At 38.8% G+C, this 16,778-nt stretch overlaps 9 protein-coding genes across 10 annotated transcripts; all 9 read left to right on the top strand.

Moving 5' to 3' along the window:
* Positions 1 to 125: 125 nt before the first annotated feature.
* LOC123321164 (myosin-7-like) lies at positions 126 to 3,682 on the top strand. The gene is made up of 4 exons (XM_044908669.1): positions 126 to 263; positions 1,000 to 1,080; positions 1,468 to 3,456; positions 3,570 to 3,682. Exons 1-4 carry the CDS (start codon positions 221 to 223, stop codon positions 3,680 to 3,682), a joined length of 2,226 nt encoding a protein of 741 aa, XP_044764604.1. The 5' UTR covers positions 126 to 220.
* LOC123320313 lies at positions 3,611 to 4,185 on the top strand. Its single transcript, XM_044907609.1, has 2 exons — positions 3,611 to 3,893; positions 3,965 to 4,185. Exons 1-2 carry the CDS (start codon positions 3,717 to 3,719, stop codon positions 4,178 to 4,180), a joined length of 393 nt encoding a protein of 130 aa, XP_044763544.1. The 5' UTR covers positions 3,611 to 3,716; the 3' UTR covers positions 4,181 to 4,185.
* A 301-nt stretch (positions 4,186 to 4,486) lies between these two features.
* LOC123320239 (venom carboxylesterase-6-like) lies at positions 4,487 to 7,905 on the top strand. 2 transcript variants are annotated; one of them, XM_044907492.1, is made up of 11 exons: positions 4,487 to 4,644; positions 5,195 to 5,337; positions 5,487 to 5,592; positions 5,651 to 5,830; positions 5,885 to 6,070; positions 6,126 to 6,316; positions 6,376 to 6,541; positions 6,780 to 6,961; positions 7,030 to 7,180; positions 7,240 to 7,363; positions 7,602 to 7,905. In XM_044907492.1, exons 1-11 carry the CDS (start codon positions 4,599 to 4,601, stop codon positions 7,783 to 7,785), a joined length of 1,659 nt encoding a protein of 552 aa, XP_044763427.1. In that variant the 5' UTR covers positions 4,487 to 4,598; the 3' UTR covers positions 7,786 to 7,905. The 2 variants fall into 2 exon arrangements, with proteins under 2 accessions (XP_044763427.1, XP_044763428.1); XM_044907493.1 differs by having other exon boundaries at positions 5,487 to 5,597; positions 5,656 to 5,830.
* Positions 7,906 to 8,127: 222 nt separating this feature from the next.
* LOC123320282 (insulin-like growth factor-binding protein complex acid labile subunit) lies at positions 8,128 to 9,159 on the top strand. The gene is made up of 2 exons (XM_044907561.1): positions 8,128 to 8,255; positions 8,314 to 9,159. Coding segments are annotated over exons 1-2 (804 nt in total). The 5' UTR covers positions 8,128 to 8,253; the 3' UTR covers positions 9,116 to 9,159.
* A 122-nt stretch (positions 9,160 to 9,281) lies between these two features.
* LOC123320279 (leucine-rich repeat-containing protein 4C-like) lies at positions 9,282 to 11,190 on the top strand. Its single transcript, XM_044907556.1, has 2 exons — positions 9,282 to 9,442; positions 10,307 to 11,190. Coding segments are annotated over exons 1-2 (843 nt in total). The 5' UTR covers positions 9,282 to 9,440; the 3' UTR covers positions 11,148 to 11,190.
* Positions 11,191 to 11,297: 107 nt separating this feature from the next.
* Positions 11,298 to 12,881, top strand: LOC123321163 (P-granule-associated novel protein 1-like). The gene is made up of 2 exons (XM_044908668.1): positions 11,298 to 11,308; positions 12,050 to 12,881. The coding sequence occupies exons 1-2, from the start codon at positions 11,298 to 11,300 to the stop codon at positions 12,879 to 12,881; spliced, it is 843 nt and encodes a 280-aa protein (XP_044764603.1).
* A 250-nt stretch (positions 12,882 to 13,131) lies between these two features.
* On the top strand, positions 13,132 to 14,235 carry LOC123320276 (P-granule-associated novel protein 1-like). The gene is made up of 2 exons (XM_044907553.1): positions 13,132 to 13,278; positions 13,362 to 14,235. Coding segments are annotated over exons 1-2 (852 nt in total). The 5' UTR covers positions 13,132 to 13,276; the 3' UTR covers positions 14,212 to 14,235.
* A 246-nt stretch (positions 14,236 to 14,481) lies between these two features.
* LOC123320280 (leucine-rich repeat-containing protein 4C-like) lies at positions 14,482 to 15,575 on the top strand. Its single transcript, XM_044907558.1, has 2 exons — positions 14,482 to 14,630; positions 14,697 to 15,575. Coding segments are annotated over exons 1-2 (840 nt in total). The 5' UTR covers positions 14,482 to 14,628; the 3' UTR covers positions 15,535 to 15,575.
* A 272-nt stretch (positions 15,576 to 15,847) lies between these two features.
* Positions 15,848 to 16,763, top strand: LOC123321162 (leucine-rich repeat-containing protein 15-like; the record flags this gene model as incomplete). Its single annotated transcript, XM_044908667.1, has 1 exon — positions 15,848 to 16,763. A coding segment is annotated over one exon (885 nt), but the record flags the coding sequence as incomplete, so codon positions are not given.
* Between the last annotated feature and the right edge of the window lie 15 nt (positions 16,764 to 16,778).

Below are 16,778 nucleotides of genomic sequence, written 5' to 3'. Positions count from 1 at the left end.
GTCATGTCCATACGAAATTCTTCACTAAATGTGGTATCATCTATTTTAGATGGTCGTTATCCCGAATATCGACCAATTCGAATCTAATTTCGTGAATTTTGTGAATTCCCTTCACTCCGACCATTAAAGGTAGGAAAATATGGTTCTGTTTATGGATAGTAGCGCACGCAAGACGCGAGGTGAAGTACTATGATCTTCAGAGCGGTCATTTGTTCGTGTTATGATGCGATGGTACAGCCTCTGGATTTTTTTCTACACCGTCGGTGAGTTTTTTCATAGAATTTCCGACTTAACTCATTGTGTGGGTATTTGATAAAAAAATTTATTGGAAGCAGCCCTGCTCATAGATAGAAACCAGAAAAGTTCCTTTTCATAATTTTTTTCTCAAAAACCTCTAACAAGAAATAAGAAGAAACCTTATTTGCTGAAAATAAATCATAAATTAATTTTTCAATGTTAAAATATGAATAAGGAAAAAAGGTTCTTGCAATTATAGGGAACACCAACAATTTTTTTTTTGGGATTGCTCTATCGTTTCCATAGAATGTTTATTCAATTTCATTTTCTTCAGTTTTCTGGTTTCGGAGAAAAATATTAAATTTGCTTTTCAGGTCATCTTTAGCAGAGGCTGCTTAGAAATAAAAGACCCACACTAGTTTTTGACAAGTAATCACCCTCTTAATTTTTTTCGTAACTATTCAACTTCAAATGATTCTTTCACTAAAATCACCGCATAAGAAACATTGTTTTGTTGAGAATGAAAGGATTGACTCTGAGAGTTAGTCGAAATGAAAAAAAAAAAAAATGCATAAATAAAAAAGTAGCTACTTATATGTTGAATTATTTTCGTCCCAAATTATATTGCCTAGCCGAAATGTTTTAAAATTCATATAATGGAAGTTTCTAAAACGAATTTGTTTCTTATTTCACCCAAATCGTATGGGATGAACTTATAACTCAATTTTTTTTATTCTTCATTTCATTGTTTTCCCATTTTAGGCACGAATGGGTTCATTATTCCAGATGATGTCCCAACAGCTTTATCAGTATTTTATTCGAATGCCCCCAAAGTCAAACTTGGTAAGTCTTTATCGTAATCACAAGATTTCCATCGTTTCGAACATTAGAATAATGTAAATATCAGTCTTTATCTAAATACCGTATCAAAACATAAAAAATCCATGGACAGTCATTTCGGATGAGGAAATAATTAACATCTCCTATTAAATGAGGTGATACGACATGGATTATATTCCTATTTCGAAATTTTTTTATCACGATAAGCTTGATGAGGAAATTTTCCGGACAGAATATAAATGTTATTCGAAAAATACATTTCTAGGGCTTGCAAATTACTATATTACATTTTGTTAGAACGTTTATAAAGAATAATGACAATAGACAATGGTGCAACAATTTTAGATAGCACTGATTTGTAAAAAAATACCAAATACATGAATATTACAGGTACTGATTCGAGGATCGGATGGGGTTTCAGACTTGGGGACAGGGCAGACGCTCAAATACTCCTAGAGCTTGGACCGCAACAATACACCCAGAGACTGGCCAATCAGCAGCCTTTCGACAACCCTAATTATCCAGAACTGAGTTCGAGTCTGGATTCTGAGGACGATTACAATTACGAAACGTCGGAAGATGAAGACGCAGAAGAAAAAGATGAAGAAATGAGCGTGGAACAGAAAAGGGTCGCGAACGAAACTGAAGCTGCGGTGATAAGGGTTGAAATAGAAGCGATGGGCAATCTCATATCGAAATTGACTGATACCGTTAACGATACAAATCAAACTGACCAATCTGAATCAGGCGATAGACAAAATGAAGTAACGAACAACCTCATTCGTACTCTGGAAGTGAAAATGAACGAAGAAAAGGAAAAATTGAGAGATCTCGAATTAACATCATCTTCCACTGTAAAAAATGACATCCAAGAGCTAGAAGAGAATACATCGAATAACGAATTGAGGGAAATAATTGTGAAATTAAAAAAGTACGTAGAAAAAGCTACTAAAACTAGCGGTGAAGCTTTGGATGATGTTGCTGCGCTCGAAATTGAAACCCTCAAGAGGCTAATCAAAAACTTGAGTGGAATTTCAAAGTTTGATGATGGCAAAGATGAAGAATTACTATCAAACGAAAGTGATCCAAAAAATGGAACGACTATTGTGGAAGAAAAAATACAGAGCAACGAAAGCGATGAACCGGAGTATTCAACAGAAGAACCTACGCAGCATTCGAACAAAGAAAATGAAAAACTGCAAGTTATCCCAAAGTTCATCAATGTAACCCAAGACAATCATGATCCAAGTGTTGAAAATGATTTTCAGCTACTGACTAAAGATGAAATTTTCAAATCTGAAACGATTGAAAGGAAGGCTTCGAAAAAAACAGAAGATATTGAACAAAATAAAGAACTAAGGAGTATCGATGATCAAATAGAGAAAAAGGAATCATCTCATACTCTCTCAAAAAATATGGAAAAAGAGGAATCTCCGACTGACTTGAGAATACCTACGAATCGCGAGAAAATTAACGGTTCTATTGGAATGCAACAAAATCTCAAACCAAATGACCAAATAAAGGATATGCTAAAAGAAGAATACAATGATAGTAATGAGTTGAATAAAACAGCAGACACACTGATTAAATTCAGAGAAATCAATAAAGAGAGAGAAACGGTAAGAATCGAAAAATCAGGAGATTTTAAAAAAAAAAAAGAATGTAGTTCGAGCAAAATCAAGGTCGAAGATAATTCTGAAGATATCCAATTGAAACAGGCATTAGTAAAACTGAAGATCAAACTGAATGAACAACTGGAGAATTTGAACTTGAACTCGACAATTGAAAAGCAAAAATTCATGAAAAATCTGAAAATACTAAAAATTCTACAGGAAGAGAATAATAAAAGAAATGAAAAATACATGAGTAAGTCTCAGAATAGTATTATTCTTGAAGGTTCCTATAAAGGTGTCAGTTTGAAGGCTTTTCAAACTCTTTCTGCCCTATGGGTTAAGCAGGATCCCAAAATATCTGACATTATTTGTGATGCAAAGAATGAAACAGAATTAACCGGAAAAATTATCAACAAAATCAATGGATCGATCGATGAAGGTAGTGTGAAAAACATCGCTGTTGATTTAGAAAAAAATTCCACCAAGTCAACGGAAAATATAACCAAAGAGGCTTCAGAAAAAAGAAGTGGCATGGAGAATAAAATCGCGACATACAAAGAAAAGAATGAAACAGCAAAATATGAAAGTGTTGAGATACAGAACGAAGAAAAACTAGTGAAAATATACGAACAATCGAATGAAAAAAAGAAGATTGATAACACAACCCGAAAAGTTGAGCTAGTCAATAGAAAAGAACAAGGAAGTGAAACGACCACGATGTCCATGAAAAATTCCACGAGGATTATTGAGGAAAGTGAAACAAAAAGTAATAAAACTGAAACACCAGCAACAAAATCATCTTTTTTCATTGGACATGGACGTAATGAAGTTGTGCAAAAAAATAACGAATTGAAAGAGAAAAACAACGCGTTGAAACAGGTGGAAAACAAATTATCAGAAGTCCTCGTAAAAACAAAATTGGCTATAAACAATACGCAAAAACCGAACGTCATAGACCAAACAATAAAAATAACGAATGCACAAAATTTTAAAGTTAAACAAGATTATAAATCGGGAAAAACAACAATGATGAGAGTGAAAGGAGAAGAATCGAAATATCCAGATTCAAAATCGACAAATAGGATTATAGATGAAGAATATAAAAAGACCATGGCGACTATGATGAAAGCGCAAGTACCTCGAAAAAATCACATCTTCAGGAATTGGCCACAAACACATCAAGGGTTGCCGAGTAGTATCAAGGTATGACTTTTCAAATATCTCTTTTTTCTTAACGATTTCCATTGTCACTACAACAAACGATATCTTTTCAGACGACAAACATCCCAAAAACCTCAAGTAACCTCTCAACTACTAGAAAATACGAGACGAATCTAGTGAAGAATTCACCCAATGATCTTATTTCTACGGGTAGTAAAATGATGGCTCTCTTCTCGAAAATGCTACAAGACGCAAAGAAGATGAATGAGAGGAAAAATATGATGAAAAAAAGAAGGATAAGAGGTTTGATTCCAGATAAGATGAGGTGATATATCTTTCGCGGAAGTCTCTTTTATCTTGTATATTTGTACAGTATTTATTGTTTAATTTTATTGTAATAAAAGGTTTTCATCATATATTTTTTCAATCCTTAATCGCAATTATTTCAATATGTTCGATATAGTCCATGACGATGAACAAATATCTTCTTTTCTTGTTTAAAAACAATCTACAATGGTCAGAATTGTTGACTTTTTCATTATTCACCGTTGACCTGGAGGAGTTTCACATGCCCCCGTTAATTGACGATCACTCAGTATTTAGCCGGTGGATCTAACTTAAAGCCCACCACTAATCATCTCATATTATAAATGACTGCAAGATAAGATAACAATTGTCTTGAGCGTTAACAAGAAATTCCAATGCAACGCAGAAAATAATTAGTACGGAATTATCCTTAGAGCTGACATGAATGAATTCTATCTCTCTGTTTTTTGTGTGGTGCTGACATTTGGTGAGTTATATGAAACCTTTCTAGATTGATGGATGAACGATTTAAAGTAAAAAATCATAAATAATCATGAATTATCTCAAAACCAACAAGTCGAAAAAGATTTGATAGGGAAAGTAATGAAAACGACAGGCTTGAATACATAGGCAACTAAAAAAGTAATGAATATTGATGACTAAACAAAAACGAAGAGAAAAGCATGAATTTTTGGAAAAATAGAAGCATATCTAAATGCCCCCTTACAAATATTATGATATCATGTTGCAATACAGGCAACTTGAAGCTGCAACTGTTCTTGAGTGATCCCAGAATAAATATTTATTTATCATCTGGGAAAGACATAAACACGCGAATCATCTCGATCGACTGATAACAATTCATTCGCTAATATTTATTCAAGTTAATAATCCTTCTAAAAGTACGAATAATATTTCACGAAAATATCAAAACTGAATCAAATCTGGACAATACGATTGTCAGGAACAATTTGCAGCATCCCAAAGTTCTCTGAAACCATAATGAACAAATCGTCTGAATTTCCACTCCTTTCAAGCGACCAGTCAGTCAGCACCCCAAGTGAAAACGCCCCTGGGGAAAATAGAGGGTTTCGTGGACGAGACTGCGAATGGCAAAACGTTTTACAGCTTCGAAGGAATCCCCTACGCCAGACCACCGGTGGGAAAATACAGATTCAGGGTAGGTTTTCCACCTTAGACTTTTCCAACTAGATTTAAACTCCAAAGGGTTTAGAAAGAAGACTTTTACGAACACTCCTTCTTGTCCTCTAATGAAAATTCTTCCTCCAGATGTAGAAACACATTTGTACTTAATTTTATCGAATGCAGGAAGCGGTACCGCCAAAACCATGGGAGGGGGTATGGAAGGCCAACACCAAGCACGAATGCATGCAATACAACCACTTTCCACGCTTGGAAAGCGATCCAGTAGACGGTAAAAAACACTGGATTAACGATAAAACCAAGCCCAAGACAACCTTCGAACTTTGCAGGTACGGAAGACTGCCTCTACCTCAACGTCTACACCCCCAAGATACACGATAATTTGGACGTTATCGTATTCATCCACGGGGGGGCTTTCATGTTTGGCGCTGGCTTCAGATATGCGCCTCACATACTCCTTGACAAGAACGTGGTATACGTAACCTTGAATTACAGATTGGGACCTTTAGGTGAGCCACAGGGATCTATCAGAGACCCTTTAATATTCTAAATGTCAACTTTAGGGTTTCTGAGCACCGAAGATGACGCCTCGCCTGGGAACAACGGGCTCAAGGATCAAATCCTCGCCTTGAAATGGATCAAGGAGAACATACAGTTCTTCGGAGGTAACCCCGAGTCCATCACCATCTCCGGCATGTCTGCGGGAGGGGCCAGCGTCCACTTCCACACCTTATCGCACAAATCCAGAGGTAACATTCACGGACTACCAAACTGTACCATACTTTCCAACCCACTCTTCTTCAGGCTTATTCAAAGCGGCCATATCTATGAGCGGCTGCATGCTGAACCCCTGGGTCCTGATGGAGAACCCTCTGGAGAGGGCGGTGGAGCTGGGATCCATGGTCGGCTGCGACAGCAAGACCACGCAGTCTCTGGTGGACTGCCTGAGGAGGAGGCCAGCGAAACAGATCGTCCAAGCCGTGGGGAAGTTTCAGGTACGAAGAATCCATAGATCCACCAGCAGATGATTGAATTTTTGTTCTGTTTCACGAAGCCGTGGAAGTACAACCCTTACTCCCCATTTGGCGCGGTGGTAGATGAATGGTCGAGCGATCCAGTGTTGCCGAAACATCCGTTGCAACTGCTCAAGGAAGGCGACGTCTCTGATCTTCCCTGGTTGAATTCGCATACGTCAGGAGAAGGACTGTATCCTGGCGCAGGTAATTACACCATAATATACCAGAAGAATAGTATAATTTATCCAGAGAAGTATAGAGAGAGTTTAAACTCAAAGATTGCCTAAGAACCCAGTACCAAAGCTTCTTAACTGGTTTTCCAAACTCTCACAAGATCTCCAGAGAGACCTTGGTACCTAACTTCTTGAATAAGACTCCTCAACTTTTCAATTTCTTCATCATCTTCGATTTTTCTTCTTGTGTACCAGTAATCTCTTTTCAGATTTCTATCCTCGAGAAAATCTGAAATATATAGACGAGCACTGGGATGATATAATGCCTCACATTCTCCACTACAACTTTACAGTCGAGAAGACCAACAGGAAATACGTGAATGGGAGGATAAGGGAAGAGTACCTAGGTACCCAGCCTATCACACAGAAGAACTTTAATAAATTGATCGATGTGAGTACTCTTAGAGACAATTAGGAAACGACCTGGTACTTATTTCTGCGATTTCCACATTTTTGTAGATAATCGGAGATAGACTCTTCAAGGTAGACATAGACAAATGTATCAGACATCATGCAGCTGCCATAAAGTCTCCAGTTTACCATTATTTGTTCGATTACAGAGGCCAACATAGTTTTACCGAATTGAGAAGTGGCACCACAGGGAACATCGGTATGTTGACCCTCATGGGTTCTAGGAAAAACAATAAAAGTAGACTTTTTCCGTTTCAGGCGTATCTCATGCTGACGATACAGCTTACGTGTTGAAGACAGCTCTGGACACGCAGTCTACGGAAGAAGATAGGACCATATCGAAATTTTTGGTTGGTACATTCCTCCAATTTGCAAAAACCGGGTAAGTGAAGGAAGTATGAAGAAGAAAAAGAAAATACAGATTAGTTTTCTTTGGACAGCTGTGAAAATCTGTTTTCATTTCTTCCATCCACTTCACGTCAAAAGAGATTTACACTGTTCTACTCCAGGAATCATTTTTTCCTCTGCCATGAAGCTTATTTTGTTTTATTTCCCTCAACTTTAGTTTTATTCTTGCTCTGACTCTCTGCAAGAGCTAACAAGGTTTTTTATCGTTCCAGAAAAACTGGCGAAGACGTGGAGTGGCCTGAGGTATCTAAAAATCCAGCAGATCCTTTGAAATACATAAGGATATCTTCTGCGTTGTCTCTAGAAGAAACTGAGGAACTGGGAAATAGGAAATTCTGGGATTCCCTACCTTTCGAGGAAAACGAGAAATTGCTGAATGTTAGAGATGAACTCTAGTATTGCGATCGAGTGAATTACACAAGAATAAAGAGTAGAATTGGTGTTGGTATCATTGGTAATCGGTGGCATCAAATGTACTAGTTTTCTTTTTATTTTTCGAATAAAATGTTGTTGATATTGTGTTTTTCTTTTGAGGAGGTAGTTGTTGTCATTTGGAAATCAGAATTTTTTGAGGATTTTCGAAAGCATCTTATAGAATCTCCGATAGCTACCTAAACTATTTCCTCTTTTACCAAGGGATTTTTCATTCACCAACTTTTGAAGATTGTTAAGCATTTCGATATGAATCAAATTATTCCATAACATCACTGTTGGTTGTTAGTTCCTTCACCATTTAATGTGAAGAATTGTTTGTGTGCTTATCTCATTTATCAAAAAAATATTATCTTATCTTTCGACCTCTTTCACCCTTAAACCCTCCAGTTTCGAGATCATTTGTGCTGCAAAACGGAAAGATCGAACAGAATGTGAGTGAGAAAAAAATATGTAATACTATTCAAAACTACTTTCGTAACTTTCTTTCAGGTTTCTCGGAATATTGACGATTTTGACTATATCCTCCCAATGGATAAACTGCGAAAATCTATCCACGCTAAACGTGATCAATCTGAAATCTCTCAAAAAAATCGAAATAACCGAGTATAAGGGTGCGATGAACCAGGAAGTTTTCAGCTTTTTCCAGCACATAACTGAGTTAGAAGTTAAAAACAGCGAATTCACCCTCGACAACAATTTTCTCCACGTCTTGCCGAGGCTCAGAAAACTCACCATGACGGACAATCGTATAACCACGACAGGTTCAAACGTCACAGACTGCTGCGAGCATCTTACAGAGTTAAGGCTGGTAAACAACCACATGAAAAACCTCAGAATTGACCAGATTGGAAAAGTACCATACATCCTCTTGTTGGTACTAACCGGGGAAGACGTGCCAGTTTTGAAGAAAGAAGGTTTCTCAGCATCACCCCGTATCAAGGAAATGAACATAACCTATTCTGGTCTCACAACCATCGAAGCAGGAGCTTTTAAGGGCCTCCAAGAGTTGGAGACGCTGAATTTGGAGGGTAACAGACTGACGCATATGACAAGAGAAATTCTGGAACCTTTGAAGGTTCTCCAGAAGCTGGTGTTGAAGAATAACCTCCTCGGTGAATTTTCAGGAGACGCGGTCTTGAATTTGGACTGGTTGCAATTCATCGACATCTCCCATAACCCGATCAAGAAGCTGGCTATCGAAAATATAAGAAACAAGGCTATTCGATTGAAGAAGATCGATGTTACTGGAATCGATGGGACAACTCAAGAAATATTGAAGTTTCGAGAATAAGAAATAGATGTATAAACGAATTCGTAATAAAAAATTTTATTCGACCTACAGCTTTTCATCAAAATTCACCTATACAATTTTTTTCTTCCCGTGGATGAAAATAATATGTTAAATCATTTTATGATATGAAAGAACAGGCCGATAATGAAGTGTAACATCCTTCTCTCCAAATCTTATCAATAGTTCTTTCTCCGATAATGATAACTTTGCAAATTAACGACCTTTCATCTTGGTTAATTAGGAATATAAATTATTTCAAGTTTGTGATTGTCACAGTTCCTACCTTGTTTGAATGTAGTGGACGGACTCGTTAAATAAGAAAAAAATGTGAGTACAATTTTTCAAGATAACAGATGCTAAAATTTAGGTTATACACGTGGTTTATTGGTGTGACGATGCATTTTTTTCTACTCCTCCATATAACAAGAAGATTAACCAAACCTTTCATTCCTTCCATAGCTTTAAATGAGCATTAGAAGATTTAATTTTCTTCCAATTTTTCTTTGACTATGAACATTTAAAAATGAGGACAAATCAGATTCATGGTATTCAAATTCAAAGTTTGAAAGTAAACACATCTTTTGGTATAAAATTTTCCAATATTTAGATAGATAATTAACTTCAAACTGGACAATTTTTGATGGGATCGATAGTTTCTTCTACTTTAATTGTTCAATCCATATCTGATCACACTTACGTTCAAAATGTTATGGAATAATAAATAGCTCACAGAATGAAATCGTTTAGAATGTGCTTGATGGAAAAATAGTTTTCTTCAAACTAATTTATTGTAAAAATCGAGGAAAATGTTTGAGTAGTCTAATTTTTGAGATCCGCATCATAAATTATATTCGTTTACAATGCTGAGAAATTGATTGAAACAGTTGTAATGTATCCAAGGTTATTCTGACGAGCTTCATTTAATTTTTTTACTGTATCTAGTAAATGTTCAATGTAACTGAATCGGGAAAACGAGCAGGCCATCCTAATACTTCCACCTGAGGTATTTCTGCAAGTACGTAGCAGGGTTTTATTGTGTAGACGAAAACAGCATCTCCAACTAAAATTTGTTGCCTGAGGAATGGATAGTTTCTTCAACGAAACCAAACGTTTTCCCAAAATCCTTCATATTCACCAAATCAACAATTCTTTCCTCTGTACATTTGACCACCCTTTGTGTTATATCTCTAGGTCTGCCCTACTCAACGTGATCCTCCTCATCGGCCTGGCCTACCTCCTCCAAGACAAATACCTGAACCCAGCGGACACCGAAGAGAACCCCGTGGACCTCCTGAAGATCAAGCACCTCCACATCACCAACTACACCGGCACCATCGACAGGGAAGTGGTGAAGCTCTTCGGCAACGTGGAGACCCTCTCCCTCACCAACAACCACATACCCTACATCAAGGAGGACTTCTTCAATTCCCTGAAGAACATGAGGAAACTCTACATGAGCGGCAACGTCATCGTCGAAGAGGAACTGGCCGACATCACGCAGTGCTGCAAGAACCTCAAGATCATCGAGCTCTACAACAGCGGGGCGTCCGTTTTCACCTCCGCCGAATGGAAGAAGACCGGGGAACTGCCGGCCTTGGAGGTGCTCTTCATGCACGGCGAGAACATCCAGGAGCTGGGCTCCGACCTCCTGGCCAACCCCAACCTCAGGAAGGTCACGATCGAGTTCAGCAAGACCCTGGGACCGATCGCCGACGGAGCTTTCAACAGGGTGAAACAGCTGGAGTACCTCAATTTGCAAGGGAACAAATTGAAGAAGGTCTCCAAGGCCCTCTTGGCGCCTTTGAGGAACCTGAAAGAGCTCAATCTGGCCAGCAACGACCTGGAAGAGGTAACCGTGGAGCAATTACCCCAGATGCCCAAGTTGGAGAAGCTCAACATCAGTCACAACCCAATCAGACGCGTCAACCTGAAGGGAATCAAGAAAATAGCTCCCAACTTGGTCGAAATCGATGTTTCTGGGCTCAAAGAAGTAGATTTGCCGAAGATTGAGGGTGTTAGATTTGTACAATAGTAGAGAATTTTTTTAAATAATTAAAAAGAGTATTAACGAAAAACACTGAGTTTATTTCAAGAGGGAATTGAGTAGAGAAGGTGTTAAACCTTCAAAATTAACCTTTACAAAAACCTTCAGTATTCCTCGACTTTGTTTGGGCTTCATTGAATGCACGTGCTGTAATTGATGGAATTTTTTTCAAAAGTTCATCTACCGCTCGCTCTGTTCCTCTATTCTAACCCTTATCTCGAAAATAGGTTCACGAAAAAACGGGTCACATTAATCACCACGAAAACAATCGATCCAATTCAAGTTTACCGAATGCATAGTCACCTCCATTTCGGTATCTTGAAAAATTGACCCTTGAAACGGTGTCATAATTCGTGCTGTCTTCTCTGTTTTGATAATTGTTAATTAGATCGATTCGAGAGGCCCTCTGATATCGATTCACAATATAAAGATATTATTTCACGGTGTACGATCAGTCTCAGAGTTTTGCTTCTGGTGTGAAGTAACATAAAAAAATGTGAGTAAAGAGAATTGATTTTAAAATTGCATTCCTCCAAGTATCTGTAGATTTTTTTATTATCACACTGAAGAAGAGATCATTATTCAAATTTCGAATTATTCTATCACCAATTTGTCAAGAACACCTACAAGATAAATTCATTGATTTTGCTTCTGAAAGTACAGAATTTTGAAAATCAACTATAAAAAGTCAATTATTGAGACTCTTTGGAAAGATACGAAGAATTTCAGAGAATTTAAAGACATGGAACAATTAAATAAAGGTTTCAAACTCTCCTACAGTATAAATGACAGTTGTGCCATCTTTATAAATCAAGATTTTCAAATGACCATTCACGATAGTTTCTTGGCTAACTCTGAAGACTCTACTTTTACGTTTAATTATTCTCCAGGCTATCCAGATCGTCCCTCTTCGTTCTGCCACTCCTGGCACTCGTGGCGCTTGGCCACGAGGACACCAGAAGAGATCCAATCGACATCCTCAAGGTCAAAAACCTCCTCATCAAAGACTACACGGGACCACTGACCCACGAAACCCTCGACCTATTCCACAACATCGAATCCCTCGATCTGAGGAACTGCAACTTCACCCCCTTCCACGAGAGCTTCCTCCACCCCCTGCCCAACCTCAAACGTCTGGCCATCTCCAACAACGTGATGGAACGCGTGGACCACGACACCAGCGGCTGTTGCGGCCACCTGGAGGACCTGGAACTGACCAACAGCGGCGTCGGCGACCTGGAAGAGGTCGAACTGAAGAAGATCGGGGCCATGAGGTCGCTCAAACGTCTCGTCTTCCACAACGAGAAGATACCGATCCTCCACGAGGACACCCTGACCGACACCAACCTGGTGGACGTCACGATCAAGCACTGCAACCTCGCCTCCATCGAGGACGGCGCCTTCAAGAAGCTCCAGAAGCTGGAGAATCTGAACCTGAAGAAGAACCAGCTCAAGGAGATCAAGAAGGAGGTGTTGGCGCCCCTGACCAACGTCAAGGTGATCAATCTGAGCGGGAATTTCCTGGAGAAGTTGACCACCGACATGATACCGTCCCTGCCCAATTTGGAGCTTCTGATCGTGGCCCACAACCCCATCAAGGAGTTCAATCTGGAGGGTATTAAGGAGGTCGCGCCGAAACTCAAGACCGTCGATATTTCCGGCATAGAAGTGGATACCTCAAAGAGTGGTGGAATCAATTTAGTTAAACACGCCGTTTTGTGAAATAAGTAATAGTAATAAAGGAAAGTTTTGATATGTTTGGCTGTTTTTCTTCTTTTCTTTCATCATATTTGAGATGAAGCTTCTCTTTCCCTGCACCATTTTGGTTCAATCAGATCTAACACTTCAAAATTTAGGGTTTTTTTTCTCTTGGTTTCCTGATTTTGGAACCTCGAAATGTTTAGCACCAAGAACTACCACTGTTTCGCCTTGACAATCACGTGAGTACCATCTCCCAAAAGGACGAATCTCTTTAGGAAACATTTTTAGCATAAAGTTGTTTGATTGATCACGTAGAGGTCTTATCAACAAAGATAAGATACTCCCATTAACGAGAAGTGTATTTAAAAGGAATATCATCAAAACATCATTATTCCTTGCGAAAAGAACACCAAATAATGTAAGTATCTCTATTTCATTTGGGGAAATATTGCTCTAGTCCTTAATATGACAAAGTTTCTATGTTATATCTTCTTTTCCAAGGCACACCCTGAGAATACTCAATCTCCTGCCATTCCTGGCACTTACGGTTCTTGCCTCTGAGGATACCAGAGTAGATCCAGTAGACGTCCTCCAGATCAAAAACGTCCTCATCGAGAACTATGAGGGATCTCTCAAACCAGACACTCTCCAACTCTTCCCAAACATCGAACACCTCGAATTCAAACATAACAACTTCACCATCTTCAACGCCGACTTCCTACGTTTGCTTCCAAACCTCCAGACCTTGAAAATCGCCAAGAACGCCATGAAAGAGGTAGAATTCAACGCGACAGGATGTTGCGGAAAACTGGAATCGATAGAGCTTGAGAAGAGTGGCATCGGCGGCCGACTAGAAGAGGCTCTGAAGCAGATTGGTACCATAAAATCCCTGAAATACATCAGTTTGGCCGACGAGAACCTCCCAGTCCTTCGAGAAGACGTCCTGGTCAACCCCAACTTGGAGGAACTGTCCATCTACGCATGCGACTTGGAGACCATAGAAGATGGCGCTTTCAAGAAGTTGCAACAGTTGAAAACCCTCGAACTGAGAGTCAACAGACTCGGCTGGATCAACAAGGAGGTGTTTGCACCTTTGACCAACATCAGGAAGATCAACCTGGATCAGAACCGCATGATCCAATTGACCACTGATATGTTACCGCCCTTGCCTAATTTGGAGGTGCTGATAGTCAGTTTCAACAATCTCCATCTGCTGGATCTCGAAGGTGTTAAGAACGTTGCGCCAAAGCTTAAAACTGTCGACATAGGTGGTTTTGTCCAGAAAGGTGGAATGGAAATTAAATCTGGAGGTGTTCACTTTGTTGGTTTTGTGATCAAAACGAGGTATTGAGAGTACAATAAAGTCTTATTTGAATATGATGTTTCTTTGTGTGCGACCTTTTATGTATTTTCTTCTACTGATTTCATTTAAATTCGTTTATCTACGAAGGAAAAATTTGGAAAGTGATTTCTAAAAAAAAAAATTTTCTGGCTTATCAAGAAAATCAAGCGTAATAAGCCTCTTTGGAAAAATTGGCGAATATTGTTTCATCCATACAACGCAGGCTGAAAATATAATAATTCAAATGAATCTCAACCGGTTGTTTTTACTGTGGAATTATACCGAATATATTTCGAGTCATCTAGAGGTCTTCAGATATTAAAACATCAACAACGATAAGTAGATATTCCCGTTAATTAGCGACGTATTTATGAGAGTAATTGAGCGATATTTTCAGTGAATTTCTCTCCATTAGATCTACGAACAATGTGAGTAACTTTCACCCCACTAGTACTTATTCAATGCTTCGAATTTTTGTCACTTCCTCATTCAAGGTTCAGCCCCTCCTCGCTGATCTTCCTCTTCTTTCTGTCCTTGACGGTGCTTGGTCTCGAGGACACCAGGGAAAACCCAGTTGACGTTCTCCAAGTTACACACCCGATTATCAGAACTTACAAGGGACCATGGGGGATAGACACCCTAAAACTTTTTCATAACATAGAATATCTCCAACTCAGAAGGAACAACTTCACTATATTCCAATGGAACTTTCTCAACACCATTCCTAACCTCAAAAGTTTGGAACTCTTTAACAATTTCATGGAAAGGGTCGACTTTAACATTACCCAATGTTGCAATAAGCTCGAGATTCTCGAGCTGACCGAAAGTGGATTACCGGAAATCCCGGACGAGTTCCTGAAGAAGATAGGTGGCATAGAATCCCTTAAATACCTCACTTTCCGAGACGAGAAGATGAGGATCCTTCGTAAAGACACCCTTGCGAATCCTAACCTAGGATACCTCACCATTCTGGCGTGCCACTTGGACACCATCGATGATGGCGCCTTCAGCAAGCTTCAAAAGCTCAGAATTCTCGATTTGAGCTACAACAGCATAAGGGCGATCAATAAAGACACCTTCGCCTCCCTGCAGAACGTTAAAATGATCAACTTGAAGGGAAACTTCTTGGAGACACTGACCACAGATATGATTTCTGCTCTTCCGAATCTGGAAACGCTCGTTTTGAGCCATAATCTGATCATGAAGTTCGATCTTGAGGGCATAAAAACTGTTGCACCGAAGTTGAGGACGATAGACGTTCGTGGTATGGTTTTATTTGAACCCAAGACTGGTGGTGTAGAGTTGCTCAAAGATCCTTTCGCTAAATTTTGATGTCAGAGATAATCAATAAACCATTGTTCAGTTGAGCTGTAGTTACGTCTTTAATTTCGCCATTTTTTCAATCCATGATAGAATTATAAAATTTCGATACCGAGCCATAAGTTTCTGTCTGTTGTTTTGAATTATTTTTTAACATTTATCTCGAGGTCTGAAGATACCGTAATGTCAACAAAGATAAAGCTAATTTCTCATTATTGATAGGCACATTCAAGACACCAACTACAGTGTTGTTCACGATTCACCGATTTTCAAGAATTGTGGCTCGAAATCATGTGAGTAGAACGAATGGTTTCATTCCTTTCATTGTCAATCGAAGAATATAACGAATGATCAGACAATTCCTTCTTCAAGGTTCCACCTATCAAGCCTCAGTTTCATTTTTCTGGCCTTGACAGTTCTTGGTCTAGAGGATAACAAAGATAATCCAGTTGACGTCCTTCAGGTAAAAGACCTGTTCATCCAAAATTACAAAGGACCTTTGACAGCCAAAACCTTCGAACTCTTTCGTGACGTAGAACATCTTGAACTTAGGAACAACAATTTTACTACCTTCCACTGGGATTTCCTTCATGCCCTTCCAAATCTCAAAACACTGGAACTGGCAGAGAACAATATTAAGGAAGAAGTGGACCACAACATTACAGGATGTTGCAACAAACTTGAGATAATTTCACTTGTAGAAAGTGGTCTTTCCAATGTCCAAAACCATACTTTGAAAAAGATAGGTACCATAAAATCTCTGAAGCAACTCACTTTAAACAATGAAGAAGTCCCCATACTCCACAAAAACACCCTTGTCAATCCTAACTTAGAACGACTAATCATCACGGGGTGTCATCTGAAAAACATCGAGAACGATGCTTTTAGCCAGGTCCCGGAGTTGAAAATTCTCGATCTAGGCTTCAACAACTTGATGCAGATCAAGAAAGAGTATTTCACTTCTTTGAACAAGCTCAGGGCGATCAAATTGAGAGGAAATTTATTGGACAAGCTGACCACTGATATGATTACTCCACTACCAAGTTTAGAGGTTCTTTTTATCAGCTATAACCCTATTAATGAGTTAAACTTGCAGGGCATCAAAAAGATTGCTCCGAAACTGAGGATCGTTGAGATTACTGCTATTTATTTAGAAAAAATCGAGTCTGGTGGTGTTGAGCTTTCTAGATATCCTGTACTGAGATATTGATAAGATGAAATCAATAAATTTTTTCATTGTGGTGTTGTTCATTTCT

This window comes from Coccinella septempunctata, chromosome 9 (assembly GCF_907165205.1).
Source record: "Coccinella septempunctata chromosome 9, icCocSept1.1, whole genome shotgun sequence".
NCBI lineage: Eukaryota > Metazoa > Arthropoda > Insecta > Coleoptera > Coccinellidae > Coccinella > Coccinella septempunctata.
The sequence above is the reverse complement of the archived record's forward strand: the minus strand, read 5'-3'. Positions and strand labels throughout refer to the sequence as shown.

Coding starts and splice junctions, on each gene's coding strand:
- LOC123320239 (XM_044907492.1), top strand. CDS start 4,599: ATGAATGAATTCTATCTCTCTGTTTTTTGTGTGGTGCTGACATTTG. Junction 5,338..5,486: donor TGGGAAAATACAGATTCAGG/GTAGGTTTTCCA, acceptor TATCGAATGCAG/GAAGCGGTACCGCCAAAACC. Junction 6,317..6,375: donor AAGCCGTGGGGAAGTTTCAG/GTACGAAGAATC, acceptor TGTTTCACGAAG/CCGTGGAAGTACAACCCTTA.
- LOC123321164 (XM_044908669.1), top strand. CDS start 221: ATGATGCGATGGTACAGCCTCTGGATTTTTTTCTACACCGTCG. Junction 264..999: donor GATTTTTTTCTACACCGTCG/GTGAGTTTTTTC, acceptor TTCCCATTTTAG/GCACGAATGGGTTCATTATT. Junction 1,081..1,467: donor TGCCCCCAAAGTCAAACTTG/GTAAGTCTTTAT, acceptor TGAATATTACAG/GTACTGATTCGAGGATCGGA.
- LOC123320313 (XM_044907609.1), top strand. CDS start 3,717: ATGATGAGAGTGAAAGGAGAAGAATCGAAATATCCAGATTCAAAATCG. Junction 3,894..3,964: donor GGTTGCCGAGTAGTATCAAG/GTATGACTTTTC, acceptor ATATCTTTTCAG/ACGACAAACATCCCAAAAAC.